General features: G+C 55.4%; 2 protein-coding genes across 3 annotated transcripts; one reads left to right on the top strand and one right to left on the bottom strand.

The window, feature by feature from the left end:
• The first annotated feature begins 77 nt into the window (after positions 1-77).
• CDK10 (cyclin dependent kinase 10) lies at positions 78-10,850 on the top strand. Of its 2 annotated transcripts, XM_029075838.2 has the most exons (14): positions 78-205; positions 3,068-3,140; positions 3,442-3,513; positions 4,501-4,603; positions 4,831-4,912; positions 6,325-6,392; positions 6,848-6,900; positions 7,369-7,438; positions 8,043-8,102; positions 8,378-8,501; positions 8,589-8,728; positions 9,506-9,558; positions 9,800-9,939; positions 10,149-10,850. In XM_029075838.2, the coding sequence occupies exons 1-13, from the start codon at positions 119-121 to the stop codon at positions 9,919-9,921; spliced, it is 1,107 nt and encodes a 368-aa protein (XP_028931671.1). In that variant the 5' UTR covers positions 78-118; the 3' UTR covers positions 9,922-9,939; positions 10,149-10,850. The 2 variants fall into 2 exon arrangements, with proteins under 2 accessions (XP_028931671.1, XP_028931672.1); XM_029075839.2 differs by lacking the exon at positions 3,068-3,140 and having other exon boundaries at positions 125-205.
• A 2,063-nt stretch (positions 10,851-12,913) lies between these two features.
• Positions 12,914-16,528, bottom strand: SPATA2L (spermatogenesis associated 2 like). The gene is made up of 2 exons (XM_029074586.2): positions 16,186-16,528; positions 12,914-14,616 (listed from the first exon to the last, which is right to left on the bottom strand). The coding sequence occupies exons 1-2, from the start codon at positions 16,486-16,488 to the stop codon at positions 13,570-13,572; spliced, it is 1,350 nt and encodes a 449-aa protein (XP_028930419.1). The 5' UTR covers positions 16,489-16,528; the 3' UTR covers positions 12,914-13,569.

Here is a 16,528-nt window from a genome sequence, read left to right as displayed (position 1 = left end):
AACCGTTGCTAGGGCGGGCCTAGCCCCGCCCCCCGGGCGGGGGCGCGCCTGCGGGCGGCCGGTCCTCCCTCTGCGCATGCGCGCCGGGCCGGCGGCGCGAAGGCGGCGGGGCCCCGCCATGGGGGAGCCCGACCAGGAGTCGGAGCCCATCCGCCTCAAGTGCATCCGGCGGGAGGGCTTCTTCACGGTGCCCCCGCGGGACAGAGTAAGTGCGTTTTACCTCTCCGCCCGCCCCTCGGCCCGCCCGGCGGCCGCCCTCCGCCGCCGCCGAGGCGCCGTGACGTCACCTCTCGGCGCCGCGACGTCATCTCTCGGCGCCGCGGGGTCCCTCGACTCGAAACTACAACTCCCAGAGGCCCCTGCGGCCCAGAGCGCTCAGCCCCCTCCCCCTCTTAGGTTTCCTCAGAACCTCTTCTTATGAAAAGAGCCCGGGCTGGGGAGGCAGAGGTCATGGGTTCGAATCCCGACCCTGCCACTTGTCAGCTGGGTGACTCTGGGCAAGTCACTCCACTTCTCTGGGCCTCAGTGACCTCATCTGGAAAATGGGGATTAACTGGGACACCTGGGACAACCTGGTGACCCTGTATAATGTTGGTATTAAGCGCTTACTATGTGCAGAGCACTGTTCTAAGCGCTGGGGGAGATACGGGGTCATCAGGTTGTCCCATGGGAGGCTCCCAGTTAATCCCCATTTTCCAGATGAGGGAACTGAGGCACAGAGAAGTGGAGTGACTTGCCCACAGTCACCCAGCTGACAAGGGGCAGAGTTGGGATTCGAACCCATGACCTCTGACTTCCCAGCCCAGGCTCTTTCCACTGAGCCACGCTGCTTCTCTGTTTCTACCCCCCCCCCCCCAGCGCTTAGAACAGTGCTCTGCACATAGGAAGCGCTTAACAAATACCAACGTTATTATTATGTTTATAATAATGATCGTACTTGTTAAGCCCGTACTCTGTGCTAAGCACTGTTCTGGGCGCTGAAAATAATGATCACTATGGTCTTCGTTAACCCTTACCCAGTGCCAAGCACTTTTCTAAGCGCTGAAAATAATGATCATTATGGTCTTCGTTAAGCCTTACCCTGTGCCAAGCACTGTTCTGAACGCTGAAAATAATGATTGTTATGGACTTCATTAACCCTTACCCTGTGCCAAGCACTCTTCTGAGCACTGAAAATAATGATCGTTATAATATTCATTAACCCTTACTCTGTGCTAAGCACTATTCTAAGCGCTGGGGGAGATAGAAGGTCATCAGGTTGTCCCACGTGGGGCTCCCAGTCTTCATCCCCATTTTACAGACGAGATCACTGAGACGTAGAGAAGTGGAATGGCTTGCCCAAGGTCACACAGCAGACAAGTGGCAAAACTGGGATTAGGACCCATGTCCTCTGATTCCCAAACCCGTGCTCTTTCCACTAAGCCACACTGCGCTTACTGTGTGCAAAGCACTGTACTAAGCGCTTGGGAGAGTCCTCTCCAAGGAAACACGAGTGGGTGCTTGGGGATAGGGGATGTGGAAACTCTCTTCAAAGTTGCTGAAATGTGGTTCCACAGGATGAGTGAGTCCTCTAGACTGTAAACTCATTGTGGGCAGGGACTGGGTCTGTTTATGGTTGGACTGTGTTCGCCCAAGCGCTTAGTACAGCACTCCGCACACATTATGCTATTGAATGAATGAATGAATGAATGAACGAATAGAGAATATGGCAGGGGACCGGGTGGGTGGGTGAAAACAGGACTGGTTTGGTCGTGGGGCAAAGACTTGCTGGTTGAAGTTACACCCAGACTTCCCCAAGGGGTGCAGGCCCCTGAGGTCGAGGTGGGGGAGTGTATAAGTTAAAGTTGTCACCCCGTTCCAAACTGGATAAGCTGGCTTGGGGGAGAATTAGCTATTTTAAGACAGCATAAACGAGAAAGAGCACTGCACCGGTGAGAATGAGCATTTACTGGCCTGGGCATGAGATTCACCACCACCGATTTACAGCGATATCTGGGTCAATATGTCTCTTTTGGGGGCGATACCATCTCCTGGGAAGATCGCAGAGCACTGCCGGGCACAGTGATATAATGTGGCTAATGTAGGCTTCAGTCTTGGGAGGAAAACAGCCCCATGAAAAATTGCATAGATTCCCGGAGCCCCTCTCGTTCATGACTATTGCTGTATTTTACTTTCCAAGCGCGTAATGTAGTGCTCGCCACACAGTAAGCGCTCAATAAATATGAATGAACGAACGAAAGGTTAACCGATTCTGGAAGCCACATCTGAAGATCGGCAGAATTTCAAGTACCACGGGACCCGAGCACCTGGGGAAAGAGGAATGATGCACATGGGAATGGCCCCTTGTCATTCCATGCCTTCCTCCATCCAGGGTTCGATCGCCAATCCTCCAAGCTTGACCCCACCTCTTGCATTACAGTGCCCGGCACAGAGTAAGCGCTCAATACATCCGACTGAATGAAGAATGGCAAGGAGTAGGGGAGTAGACCCGATTTGAGATCGGGGATCCAACCTGGAAGGGCCGCTTGTTGTGAATGGGGCAAATCCAGCCAGCAGCCGGTCACTGGAGAGCCCAGAGCCTTCATTCATTTCCAAAGAGCCACCGATGACTCCTGAACTTTGGCTCGGCCATCCTGCCTCCACATCAGTCCCTCCATCCCCTGGCCACACTGCCCTGCTACCTCAGTCTAGGCCAAAATGCAGCCATGTGACTTCCCCTTACTAAGAGGTGGGTTATCAGGCAAGTGAGACTTGACCCAAGAGAGCTCCTCGGTGCAATTTGCGTCAGGTGTGTAAGTTATCCGTCAATGTACTGCACTAACTGAATTTCCGAGGTTGCCCTACTGTAATAGGCACTTGAGGTATGTGTGAAGACAAAAGACACCGGATCCCTACCTCTAAGAGTTTACAGTCCAACAGAGAAGGCAAGGCAGGCAGATGTCAAACTATCAACAATGAGTAATTCCAAGTTGGGGGGAAATGGGTCACAGATTGTTTACAAGGTTTGGAGGAGAGGAGGGGTTAAGAATTCCTCGGTGGAAGGCCTGGCACATCTCTCTGATTTCAGTTGGGACAATGTCGGAGTGTGAAGGAGTTCGAGAAGCTGAATCGGATTGGGGAAGGCACTTATGGTATTGTGTGTAAGTAACGGGGCTTGCATTTGTCCAAGAGGCTTGAATTCCCCTCCACCCTGCCATAGACTTGGTGATGGAAGGCTAAAATGGGATAAGATATTACTGCTAGGGATTAGATTTGGAACCTGGCAGAATGGTCTGGGGAGTAATTAGAGTAACTCTCCTGATGCCTCTCTCAGTGAGGGCAACCGGAAACATTTTAAGGCTCTGCCGGTCAGCCAGGAAAAGAAAATACACTTCCAGTCCTAAGGGGCAGTAATGTTGGAATGACCGGTTGGTTCCGGACTAAGGTATGTTGCCATTTCAGATCGGGCCCGAGACACTCAAACGGATGAGATCGTGGCGCTGAAGAAAGTGCGGATGGACAAGGAAAAGGATGGTGAGGTGGGGAGAGTGGCTGCCTCGCATCTCGACTGGACCTTAAAAAAGTCCCCAACTTCGGGAAATGAAGTGTGTCAGACCGGGGAACCTGCTGGCCGGTTACTGAACAGCCTTGAGGGAGTGTGGGTTGACCGAATCCGTACTGGATCTCTGGAGATGAGGACTGGAAAGAAGACACATTTCTTCAGGAAATGGGGCCTAGGGATCTCATAATAATGCTGGCATTTGTTAAACATTTACTATGGGCCAAACCCCATGGGTACACGTTGGGGTAGATACAAGATAATTGGATCTCCCACCATCCCTGCTCATTTAGAGAAGCAGCATGGCTTAGTAGAAAGAGCCCGAGCTTGGGAGTCAGAGGTCACGAGTTCTAATCCGCGCTCTGCCACCTGTCAGCTGTGTGACCTTGGGCAAGTCACTTAATTTCTCTGTGCCTCAGTTACCTCATCTGTAAAATGGGGATAAAGACTGTGAGCCCTACGTGGGACAACCTGATTACCTTGTATCTACCCTAGCACTTAGAACAGTGCTTGGCCCATAGTAAGTGCTTAACGAATACCAACATTATTACTATTATTATTATTATTACCCCAACGCTTAGAACACTGGTTGGCACATAGTAAGCGCTTAACAAATACCATAATTATTATAATTATTATTTAGGGGCTCACAGTCTAAGAGGGAAGGGGGAAGCTGACATTCTGTCCCCCTTGTACAGATAAGAAAACAGGCACAGAGAATTTAAGTGATTTGCCCAAGGGACAAGTGGTGGGACTGGGACTAGAACCCGGTTCGCCTGACTCCCAGCTCCTTGCTCTTTCCATTACATCATCCCGCCTCCCTCGGGCCCTGGGCAGTTGGGCCCGCCGGTCTCGGGAACAGCTGGGGGCAAAAGCCCAGCCCTCAGGAGAGGCCTGAGCGAGACATTCTGATCAACCTCTGGCACCTGACCATCTCTGGCTCCTGTGTTTCCTGATGGCAGGCATCCCCATCAGCAGTCTGCGCGAGATCACTCTGCTCCTAAGGCTTCGACATCCCAACATCGTGGAGCTGAAAGAGGTGGTGGTGGGAAACCACCTAGAAAGGTAATGACCCCACCCCCGGCGATTCCCCCGACTCCCTTTCTTTCCATCCCATTTTTCCTCTCCATCCCTCCAGCTTCCCATTTGCTTCACGGACCTACCTTTCTGTGGTCTGAGCACTGTCCCTTTTGCAAACTCCTTTCCCCCTAGACATGCTGGGTGTCTGGGAGGAGCTTGAAATAACCTGGAGGCTGCAAAGGGCAGCAGCTTCCCATCTGTTTCTCCTCCAGCATCTTCCTGGTGATGGGTTACTGTGAACAGGACCTCGCAAGCCTGCTGGAGAACATGCAGACACCTTTCTCCGAGGCTCAGGTAGGGGACATAATCGCTTTGCCTCTCGGTGTCGGGGACTAATCTTCAGACTCGTGTGTCTAGTCAGTCAGTCATATTTATTGAACATTTACTCTGTGCAGAGCACTGTACTAAGCGTTTGGGAGAGTACAGTATATTTTCCTGAGGGGCTCGAAGAATGCCAATTTGAATGGACAAGCTTGCTGATTTTTCTGGATCTACCGAGCACCTCTTTATGGAGCGCTGTATATTAATCCCTTTAGACTATAAGCTCCTGTGGGTAGGAAACACACCCACCATTCTCCCATATTACTCTCCCAAGTGCTAGTATACGGTAAGCGTGCAATAAATACGATTGGTCATTAACACTTGGGAGCATGCAGTTTGGTTAGTAGACGTGATCCCTATCCCCAAGGAGCTTACAATCTAGGAAGGAGGGTAGGCACAAATAAAATTAGAGATAGGAGGAAGTAATGGGGTGCTAAGATAGGTACGTAAGAGCTACAAGGGTGGGTGAGTATCCAAGGACTTAGGCGACCTGGAAGTGCTGAAGGGGCCGTTGGAGAGATGAGAGATTAATCAGGGAGAGCCTCCTGGAGGAGATATCATTTCAGAAAGGCTTTGAAGATGAGGGCAGTGGTCTGTTAGATGTGAAGGGGGAGGGAACTCCAGAAAGGAGTGGGGGAGGGAGGAAGCGTTCGGCGGTGGGGGAGACGAGACAGGCGCATTGAGTAGCTTGATTTGAGTGGAATGAAGAATGGATAAGTTGGGAAAAGAGAACTGATGGAGTGCCTCAGAGATGATTACCAGGAGTTTCTACTTCATGCTGAGAGGAACAGGCAATGATTGGATGATTTTGAGGAGTAGAGAGATGTGTACAGAATAACATTTTAGAAAAATGATCTGGGCAGCGGAGTGAACAATGAACCGGAGAGGGGAGAGAGCGGAGGCTGGGAGATCAGTGGGGGGAGGCTGAGGCAGTAGTTAACCTGAGATCTGACAAGTGCCTGGACCAGCGTGATGGCAGTTTGGAGGGAGAGGAACGGGCAGGCCCTGGAGATGTTGTGAAGGAAGAATGGACAGGATGTGGCACAGATTGAATTCAGGGTTGGAAAGGGGTCAAGGATAATGCCAGGGTTGTGGTGGTGTCATCAGCTGTAACGTGAAAGTTGGGTTAGGGTCCAAACCGTGTGTCTTCACCCACCATTTGCATTCTGTGGCCTGCTGACTTGCCCTTTTATTCCCCATCACTGCTCGGCCTCACAGGGCTTGCTATTGCTTTGGTCATCTGAGGGCTCTTAAGGTGGTTGTGAAGGTCACCACTGTGACTTTGGACTATTAGGTCAGACATTAAAAAGCAGCTTTGGAATGGGGTGGACAAAATGAAAGATGTATTCATTGCTAACTGAATGCTTTTCTGTCCCTCTGTGCAGGTGAAGTGTATCATTTTACAGGTTCTCAAAGGTCTTCAATACCTCCACAAGAACTTCATTATTCACAGGTGAAAAGTGGAAGAGTCTGAGGCCTGTGGGAAAGAGAAGTGGGTGTTTTAGACTGTGAGCTCGTTGTGGGCAGGGATTGACACTGTTTATTGTTGTATTGTACTTTCCCAAGTGCTTAGTACAGTGCCCTGCACACAGTAAGCGCTTAATAAATACGATTGAATGAATGGATGTTCTGGGGAGGGGGCGATTGGAGATAAATACTATTGAATGAATGAATAAAGATTAGAGAGGTGAACACCCCATCCCCCTTTCGTGCTCCGGCCTGTCTATCCTGTTGTCAGCAGTTGACAATTTGGAGAGATGAACAGATGTGGTTTGTTAACAGAAGTCACTTTCACTTCCTCCGCTTAGGTTCGTGGGCAGTTCAGAATCTGCAAAGCTTTGGTAGTATCTTGGAGACCATGATTTAATCCATCCTCAATTTCATAATTGTTCTCTCTTGTAATAACAGGGATCTAAAAGTCTCCAATCTGCTCATGACAGATAAGGGCTGCGTCAAGACAGGTAAGTGTTTCACCATGCCTGCAGCTCAGAGAGAGAGAAGGGCAAAAATATGTACGTGAGAGAGAGGGAGAGAGCAGAGCAAAAAATTTTATGTGTGTTTGTGAGAGAGAGAGGGATAAAGCAGGGCAAAAATTGTGTGTGTGGTGGGAGAGAGAGCAGGGTAAAATGTGTGTGTCTGTGTGTTGTGAAAGAGAGAGTAGGGGAAATGGGAGAGAGAAATCAGGTCAAAGTTTGTAAGAGAGAGGGAGACAGCAGGGCAAAATGAGTGTGTGTGTGTGTGTGTGTGTGTGTGTGTGTGTGTGTTGTGAAAGAGCAGGGCAAAATGTGTGAGAGAGGGAGCAGGGCAAAATATATGAGAGATAGAGCAGGGTAAAATATTTGCGTGTGTGAGAGAGAGAGAAACAGAGAAGGGGAGGAGGCAAGGCAAAAATGGGTCCCTCATCCCTTTCTGCTACATCTCTCTTGTAGCGGATTTTGGGCTGGCTCGTGCCTACGGAGTCCCGGTTAAGCCAATGACTCCCAAAGTGGTGACCCTGTGGTGAGTATCCCCCCAAGCCGGGGCCAGCTGATGACAACTGAGCCAGAATCTTTGGAGGAACCAGAAATGAGAAATCATTGCCAATAAAAAGAGATTACCAGCCCGGCTGGTGATTTGCATGCATGCCTGCTAATAAGGGCCAGTCACCAGGGTAACATCCCAAAGGCAAAGCAAATCTGGAAAAGGAACCTTTGAATTGAATGTTATCTTAAAGAAGTAGCAACCGAAATAGTGGAGCGGATGCTTCTCCAGGCTGTTGGATGGGGATTCGAGATGCAGACAGGAAAGTAAGGAAAAGCCCAGCCTCGGGGAAGGGCGGGGTCGTGGAAGTTCACAGAAACAGGTAAAGGCTGGGTCTTTGAGGATGCTTTCCACTTACACTGAGCCAGAAGAAAAACAGTCTGTAAAAGGGCTTAATTGGGGTAAATTTCTTCTTACCTTTGCCTTTCTACAAAGAGCGAATGGGTAGAGCCAGAGAGGGGATATTTTCTGGATCATCCGCTAGCTCTAAGCAGTGAAGAAAAAGATCGGGTGAAACCTATAAATTGCAGCCTGGACAGAAATGGCAGCTTGGGCCTGTCCTCTCTTTGCATTCACTGTGCAGGTACCGGGCTCCTGAACTACTTTTGGGAACTTCAACCCAGACCACCAGCATTGACATGTGGTGAGAAAACAAACACTGCCACCAGCAACGTGTTTCTGGGCGGGGCGGATTGCTTGGGAAGGAGAACTGGCCGGTGGCTGTTGGGAGGAGAGAGGGCATGTCGACCCTCTTCCAAGAGTCCTAAGTTCGGGCCTGATTCCGAACCGTTCGGAAAGCCTCTGCGGAGGGAGCAGGGGGCTGTCAGAGCCGGGGTGGGGAAGAGGGGAGAGCACCTCCAAACACCGCAGCCTGGGCAGAGAGAGCGCTTCCCGCTCACTGCCCCTCTCCCTCCCGAGGGCCGTGGGCTGCATCCTGGCAGAGCTGCTGGCACACAAGCCCCTCCTCCCGGGCAGTTCGGAGATTCACCAGATCGATCTGATCGTGCAGCTCCTCGGGACGCCGAACGAGACCATCTGGCCGGTGAGTGCCCGCCTCGGGGACCGGTCCCCGGCAGCGGCCTCGGGCTCACCTCGCTGAGTGGCCCGGGCCCCTCACCTGTCCCCGTAGGGCTTCTCCAAGCTGCCCCTGGTCAACCAGTACAGCCTGAGGAAGCAGCCGTACAACAACCTCAAGCACAAGTTCCCGTGGCTGTCGGAGGCCGGGCTCCGCCTTCTCAACTTCCTCTTCATGTACGACCCAAAGAAAAGGTGCGGAGCGGCCGCGGGGGTGGGGGACCGTGGGTCCGGGTGGGTTGGGGTTGCGAGGAGTCTCCAGGGTCTTTCTGACCTCAACGCCTTTCCTCCAGCCTGGCCTAGAGCACCACCCCTTCTTTAACCTTAATCTTTAACCTTCGGGCTGGCAGGCAAATTGGCCTGAGCCAGTTGTTCCACTGACCGGAAACAACTGTTGGATTCACTTCCTTATGCAACTCAGTGGGCTGGCACTGGCCCTTCAACTGCCCACGGATGTCTTTGGGGAGAAGTTGTTTTGTTCTCTCTCGGTTTAGACCGTGAGCTCCATGTGGGACAGGGACTGTCTGACTTGATGATGATCTTGTATCTACTGCCAGTGCTTAGTACAGAGCTTAGCACTTGGTAGTGCTTAACAAATAACCCAAGATAGAGTTCCGAGAGGCTCACTGACCACTACTTGTCCTAGGATGTTTGTCCCCTCGAGCCCCGCGAACCGTTGTTCCCACAGAGGACTCCAGGCCTCAGCCGGGTTAGACCTTTCCCAGTGCCATTCTTGGTCCATATCTGCCTACTTCCCTTTACTGGTTTTAGGTTAAGGTGCCCCCATTCTGATCCGCTTCCCGCTCCATTCCTGCAAAGCTTAAAGGATGTTTTCCCCTAATTCCTTGCCCTGCCCTGGTCCTGCTGGCTTTCTTGAAATGGGCTGAAAGTTGTTCCATTTCCTGATCGGAAGGGTCATTGCGGTGGAAGGACCCGTTTCCCCTGTGTCAGGTTGGTGTTTTCTCTTCTCAGAGCCACAGCGGGGGACTGTTTGGAAAGCTCTTACTTCAAAGAAAAGCCCTTGCGTAAGTGCCCCTTCCTTGCCGGTCGGCATCTCCCAGCGCTCCTTTCCGTCTGGTGACATCCCAAGCCCGAGTGGGAAGCAGGGCTTTGGTCCCTCTGGTCAGGGTGTCTAAGAGGCCACACATCACCAAAGCTCGAGTTTGGTGGTGTGAAAACCTGCCCGGCTTCTCCAGAGCACTCGGAGCGGACTGCCCTTCCCTCTGCCCCTGGTTTGTGCTGAGGTAGCCCCCTCTCTCCCTGCAGCCTGTGAACCGGAGCTCATGCCCACCTTCCCCCACCACCGAAACAAGCGGGCCGCTCCCGCCGCCCCCACCACCACTGCCGTCACCGGGGCTGAGACGCAGAGCAAGCGCAGCAAACCCTGAAGCTGGACAGATCATCTGGTAAGAAGTCGCTTTTTCTGAGGCCCCTAGGTGTAAGGAGGAGAGGACAGGCTGGACTCCACCTCTCCTAAGAGCCAGCTGGGCCAGTTTGAGGAATCTCCTTTGGTCCGTGGAAGCCTCCGGCCAGAATCGAGGGCAAGGAGGGCAAGGCATCTATCCCTGTTCTGTCCGGCCCCACTTTCTAAATTCAGTGAATTTCCTCGTTTCAGGCCGAAGTGGCGTTACAGGATCATCTCCGTCGAAGCGAGGGAGTCCCAAACTGCAGAGAACTGTTGGGAAGATTAGTCACTGTTGGTTGCCTTAGGAACCTAAAGTAGAAAGGTCCCCTTCTGTGGTGTGAATCGCTAACCCCTGGATTCTCCCTCCCTGGCCACCGTGGTGCGTATTTAGCCCCGAGGCCGGGATGGGGAGAGAGGACCGGGGTTTCCCCCCACCCAGAGCGGGGCCGCGTCACCCTCGTTGCCGGTGAGGTGGAGCGTGGCAGATCTGAACCAAACCCAGCCCTTCTTGCTGTGGTTCCTCCCCTCGTCTGGCCCAGGTCTGGCCAGGCCTCGTGGGTAAAGGGGGAATTCCCGACCAAGGAAATTGCTCAACCACTCTGAAGCAGAGCCCTGAAGCCTAGCATCAACCGTCTCCAGACCCCTTCCCAGGCCAGAGCTGAGTTTTCCAGATCTCCTGTTTGGGTCAACTCACTGACTGTGAAAGCAAGGCCTCCGCTGCTCCGTGAGGGACCGTAAAGGTGAACGGCTATTAACTGCTCGCTAGAGGTGGCCGGAGACAGCCGCCGTCGCCACCGTCCAGGAGACGGAGAGAAGAGACCGCACATGTAAAGGAAAACAACTGTCTTATCAAGTAAAGTTTTCAAAAGGTTTTTGCCCTTATCGCCCAGTTCGGGGGCCTTTTCCACCTTGCTTTTGGCGTGTTCATTAGCGGCAGCGGCAGGGGGGCGTTTCGGAGGAGAGGAAGAGCCGCAGGAAAGGGGGCAGGGCAACAGCCGCTGATGGAGAGATGAGGCAGAGTAGGAGGAGAACGATGGAGAAGAGCAGATGCTCTGAGGCAGCGAAAGCAACAGCCTTCAGCTTCTAAGGGAAAGAAGCCCCATCGGGGGGGTCTCTGTGAGGGGCCCGGGTCTTCACCGCCGTGTTCTGGCAGAGCCCGGATTGGTTGACGGAGGACCTCATCTCTGCCGCTCGCTCCCCGGGCTGGGCCCGGAGCCTCCTACTTCCTACTGGTAGCTTTGGCAGAGGTATAGACATGGAGGCTACTTGGAGAGATCCTATGGATCCCATTCTGGGGGTTGTGGGACCCATTCCAGCCCCTGGGCGTGAGGCTGGCGCTTGTTCTCCGTCCGTCTCTGAGACGAGCCTTGGGTCGCACATCCAACTCGCCCCGGGTCTCCCCTCCACGGCCGCTCTGGTATGGGCCCGGAATGACTCTCCCAGCAGTCTTCCCCCAATCTTCTCTCCTCGGAACGCGGTTGGGGCAGCGGAAAGAGGCACACAGAGCTACCTATTTCCTTCATCATGTGTCAAGGGAGAGAAGAAAGAGTCCCAGAATGGAGGAAAGCCCAGGCTTGCTGCATTCCACTTTTAACAGTGACCTGTCTGGCAGTTCAGAAATCCCTCCTTCCCCGCTACCCTCCAGTGGCAGCCCTCCTGTTGATTGCTTTAGTAGGACCCCCCCCCCGCTGCCTTTCAGAGGAGAGATGGTGCCTGGTACCGGAGGGTCGGGAGGGTCAGATCGGCCCCGGTCCCTGGTGTGACTTTCAACCTAACAGACCCCCTGCCAGGGTAGGGCAGCAGGCTGCTGGCTTCTCCCTGCTGTAGAATCCAATCCTCTGGCTGGCTGGACAGAAAATGCCCAGGAAGCACTAGCTGCCATAATAGAGTTGTCAAAGGATTCCAAAGAAATCAAATTTCCCACCCCTCGTGGCGTAGGGTAGGGTTTCATCCTTGCCCGTTGAAATCTCACTTGGCTATTGAATACAGCTTCAGCTAGTAAAACATCTTTTAAAGCGAGAGAGCAAAGAGCTTTCTTGAGGTGTTAAACTGGGCCTGCTCCCCTCAATCTCAATCAATCAGATTGAGACCGGCTGCCTCAATCAGTCCCACAGATCACTCTGGGCCCATCCCTAACCGGCCTGTCCCCTCGCCGCCAAGTTGCGGAGGGACCGGTCTGGGCTTTACACGGTCGCACTGTGGTTCGAGCAGCTGAAGGCGACAGGGTAAAACAAGTCAAAGTGGGGAGGGTGGGGGACCTGGTCCCTGCCGCCTTCTGAGCCCCGTCGGCCATAAGACGGAACAATCTTGCCTCCCTGCCCGCCCCCCCACCCCGCCCCGAGCCGTGTTACAGAGCACAACTAGAGCGGGGAGCGCTGCGGTGATGGAGCGTGTGGGGCTGAATCGCAGCCCCTGAGCAGGCAGGTTTTCGGGGAAAATGCGGTTCAAAAAAAGGCCGGGGCTCTCCTTCACGGTTACGGACACCTCACTTTAATTCAGAGACCGTTGCGGCCCACACGGGGAGCCCTCGGTCGAACCAACCCTCTCCCCCGAGTGGCACCGGCACGTGCCCGGCAGCAGAAGGCAGAGAGAATATCACATACTTTAGACCCGCTGCTGCCTAGACACAGGTGGTGAGGCCGCAAGACTGATACAACAAAAAGAATGGCAAAAGTCACAACTTGAGGGCGGTGGAAAAAATACGAACGCACCCACAATCCTCCTCCTTCCCTCACTTCAACAGGCCCGGTGGGCTAGAAACTGCTTCTTGCCCTGAGCCAAGGAAGCCTATACCTTTTTTTTTTGAGTGGCACTCGTCAAGTGCTTACTATGTGCCAGCACTAAGTGCTGGAGTAGATACAGGAAAATCGGTTTGGACACAGAGACCCTGTGTCACATGAGGCTCAGTGATTCGGGAAGGAGGAGGATTTAGTCCCCCATTTTACGGATGAGGAAACAGAAGTTGCCCAGGGTCACACAGCGGCAGGGGTTGGAGCCAGGATCAGAACTCAGGTCCTCTGACTCCCAGGCCTGTGCTCTTTCCACTAAGTGATGGAAGTGTAAGACAGTAAATGGCCCCACCCTTGGGAGGCTTCGCCCCCACACAGGTATCTTGGCGGGGGAGTCCATAAGATTTTATGCTTCCGGAGGCAGGGTCACGTCTACCAAGTCTATTGTCTTCTTCCCCCATGCACACAGTAAGCACTCGATAAATACCACTGATCGACGGATAGATACTCTGTCCGCAGGCCCCAGCTTCGGGAAAAGAATGTCTCTGGAAGGGATGAGGAGGAGAAGGGCTTGGCTGTACAGAGAAGCCGAGCTAGAAGGGGCTCAAACGCGCAAGGGCTCGGATGCACTCCCACACCGGTGAACCACCCAGCCTCGTACCGACGGCTTCGGCGCCCCTCGCTTTTCCCTCGTCTGGTTCTGCCCCTCGTCTGGTCGTGTTACAGGGATGAGGGCTGAGGGTCACGGGGAAGGGCTCGGGTCCAACCAGGAAGGCGGTCAGCCCCCACCGCTCCCCTAACGAGCAGGTGGAGGGCCCCGCTCCCCCAGCCGGGGGAGAACGCTCATTTAAGCGCCGTCCCCGCCGCCGTCCGGGCCTCGAGGCCGGGACGGCCGCCCCCTCCTAGGGCCGGGCCCCGGCCCTGGGAAACCCCTCGAAGAGCATGGAGTCCACCTCCGTCCTCTGTAGCCAGAGGCGCTGCTGCCTCTCGCTCTGAAGCTCCTGCACCAGATGGCCCAGGCGGCAGCTCTTGATGGCGTCACAGCCGCCGGCGTGCAGCTGGCAGCACGTGTCGCAGCAGAAGGCGGGCAGGGAACCCTGGGGCAGGCAGCCGTGGAGCTGGTACCTCTGGGGCTCGGCCCCAACCTCGTAAGGAGAAGCGGGGAGCCCCCCGGCTCTTTCGGCGGGCTCGTAGCCCCCGCCGGCCTTGGCCCGCCCCGGGTCCGGCCCACAGTCCTCGGCGCCCAGATAGTCTGCGGCCCTGAGGTCACCGGTCCGGATCAGCTCCCTCCGCAAGGAGATGAAGGAAAAGGTGGCCGTCTCGGCGTCGGGATCCTCGAAGTCCCCGTAGGCCAGGTTCTCCGGGCTCGGCTCGTCCCCGCTCGCGGGTTCCCAGCTTGTCCCGTTACCCCGCATCTCCCGGGAGCTGGAGGCCGGGGGGTCGGCGGCCCACAGTTTGGAACTCTGCTCCCAGAGCGGGGGTCGGTAAGGCAGTTCCGCGGGAGAGGGTTCGAGGCCGGCCAGGTCGCCGTACGAGGCCGCCTCGGTGGGGCTCTCTCTCACCAGCGCGTCCCGGTACAGGTCGATGCCAGGCGGGTAGGCGGCCGAGCTCCCGGGGGACGGGTCCCCGCCCCGCCCCCGGGCCAGTCGCCGCTGCAGCTTGTCCACGCACGAGTCTACGTCGACGCTGGCTCGCCGCTCCTGGATCAGCTCTTCGGCCGACACCAGGCTGGTGCCCAGCTTGGTCAGGATCTCCCCCAAGATCTCGCACTCCAGCCTTAGGGCAAAGCAGCCCAGAGCCACTTGAATCAGCTCGTAGTCCACGGGCAGAGAGGCCACCACCAAATGGTGGTCGTCTCTCCGGATGTAGCCCATCTTCTGGAAGCTCTTGGTGATGAGGTCCTCCGACAGCACCGCCTTCAGGGAGTGCACGTAGCCCCCCGAGAACATCTGCAACCAAAGCAGCCCCGTCGTTAGGCCCGGTCTGGGGGGCTTGGGGAGAGGGGAGAGGTGGGGAGGGCTCTAGCTATCCGCCCGTCTGGAGTCGCCGCCCACCGGCCCGATCCCCCGGGGTTCGATTCCCAAGGAAGGCGAGGGTGGACCACGCTGCAGAGGTCACTACCGAGCCAAGCCGGTTTCCCAGCTGTACTTTCCATCCGAAGAAACCCTGTTGCCATAGCAATGAGCTATTCCTCTCCCACACAGCCCCAGGGAACATCACTCCCTCACCACCTTCGGAGTACACCGAGCTCCTCACGGTCTAAGTCATGGGGTCCCCGGCCCTTTCATCCCACTCCTCCCTTTCCCCATTCCTAACAAATCGCTCAAACTGGGATCCGAAACCCACTGAGGTGGGGGGGGGGGGGGGGCTCTTTTCTGAAGCGCACTGGCTTGCCTGCCAGCAGGGTGGAAGGAAAGGTTCAGTTACTAAACAACAGAGGAGGAGGAGGAGAAAGGTGAAGGAGGAAAAGAAAGAAGGAGAAGGAAGAGAAACAGGAGGAGAAGGAAGAGAAAAAGCAGGAGTAGATCAGTATGTGAATTTGCACCAAGGACCGGTTTTCTTGTCCTAATGCAAGAACTGTGTCTATGCTCGGGCCAGCACCTCACACACAGTGTGGATTAATGGTAGCCCCTCGATGCCACTTTGGCCACGGACTAACGCCGGTCCTCCAGGTGGCTATCGAAAGAGGGGAGCTGCCCTAGGCTACCGGTTGCCAGGAATTGCTAGTAAGCCCAGCCCTCCCCAATCTGGGTGGCTCGGACAGTACCTTCCATCCCAGAAGCCCATACCCGGAGGGGAGAAAGGGCACCGAGTTGTAGAGAAGCAGCGTGGCTCGGTGGCAAGGGCCCGGGCTTGGGAGTCAGAGGTCATGGGTTCGAATCCCGGCTCCGCCACTTGTCAGCTGTGCGACTTTGGGAAGTCCCTTCACTTCTCGGTGCCTCAGTGACCTCATCTCTAAGATGGGGATGAAGCCTGGGAGCCCCATGTGGGACAATCCCATCTCCCCAGCCTTTAGAACAGTGCTCCGCACATCGTAAACGCTTAACAAGTGCCATCATCACCATTATCATTCATCCCGGCTCTGCCGCTGATCAGCTGCGTGACCCTGGGCAAGCCACTTCGCTTCTCTGTGCCTCAGTTGCCCCATCTGGAAAGCGGGGCTTAAGACGGGGAGCCCCAGGAGGGACAGCCTGTTTACCTTGTATCTACCCAGTGCTCAGAACGGTGCTTGGCGCCTAATAAGCGCTTAAGGGATCCCCAAACCGTGGTTATTATTTAGCACCATCCCTCCCCATCTCCGACGGCACAACCGCCCGGCCCTGCTTCCCCGGGAGAAGCAGCGTGGCTCAGTGGCGAGAGCTGGGGGGATCATGGGTTCGAATCCCGACTGACAGCTGGGGGACGGTGGGCCAGTCACTTCTCTGACCTCCCGATGCCCCTGCATCTCCCCCAGCGCTTAGCACAGTGCGGTGCACGCAAACCCCCGTTGGGCCGCCCCCCCCACCCCCCCGTCGCACCTTGATGGTGTTGAACTCCTTCCTCCAGGGGAAGAGGTAAAGGTTGAGGGCGGCCAGCTCCAGGACCTCGAAGGCCCTGGCCAGGCTCCTCAGGGCGGGGGCCAGGTCCCGCCGGCCCCACAGCCCGTCGGTGAAGAGGGCCAGGGCGTCATCCTGCAGCACCCCGTGCAGGTCGAAGTCCTCCACCAGGATCTGCCAGAGCACGGCCCGCAGCGTGGGGTCGGCGCAGACCCCGACGCGGCCCCGGCGGCGCTCCCGCTCCAGGCACAGCCGGTAATCCTCCGACAGCGAGCTGCTGCCCATCCTCACCCACCGATTCCCTCCCTCCCTTGGCCAGGACCGG

Source organism: Ornithorhynchus anatinus, chromosome 11 (genome assembly GCF_004115215.2).
Source record: "Ornithorhynchus anatinus isolate Pmale09 chromosome 11, mOrnAna1.pri.v4, whole genome shotgun sequence".
Classification (NCBI taxonomy): Eukaryota; Metazoa; Chordata; class Mammalia; order Monotremata; family Ornithorhynchidae; genus Ornithorhynchus; species Ornithorhynchus anatinus.
This window is presented reverse-complemented; position numbering and strand designations above follow the sequence as displayed.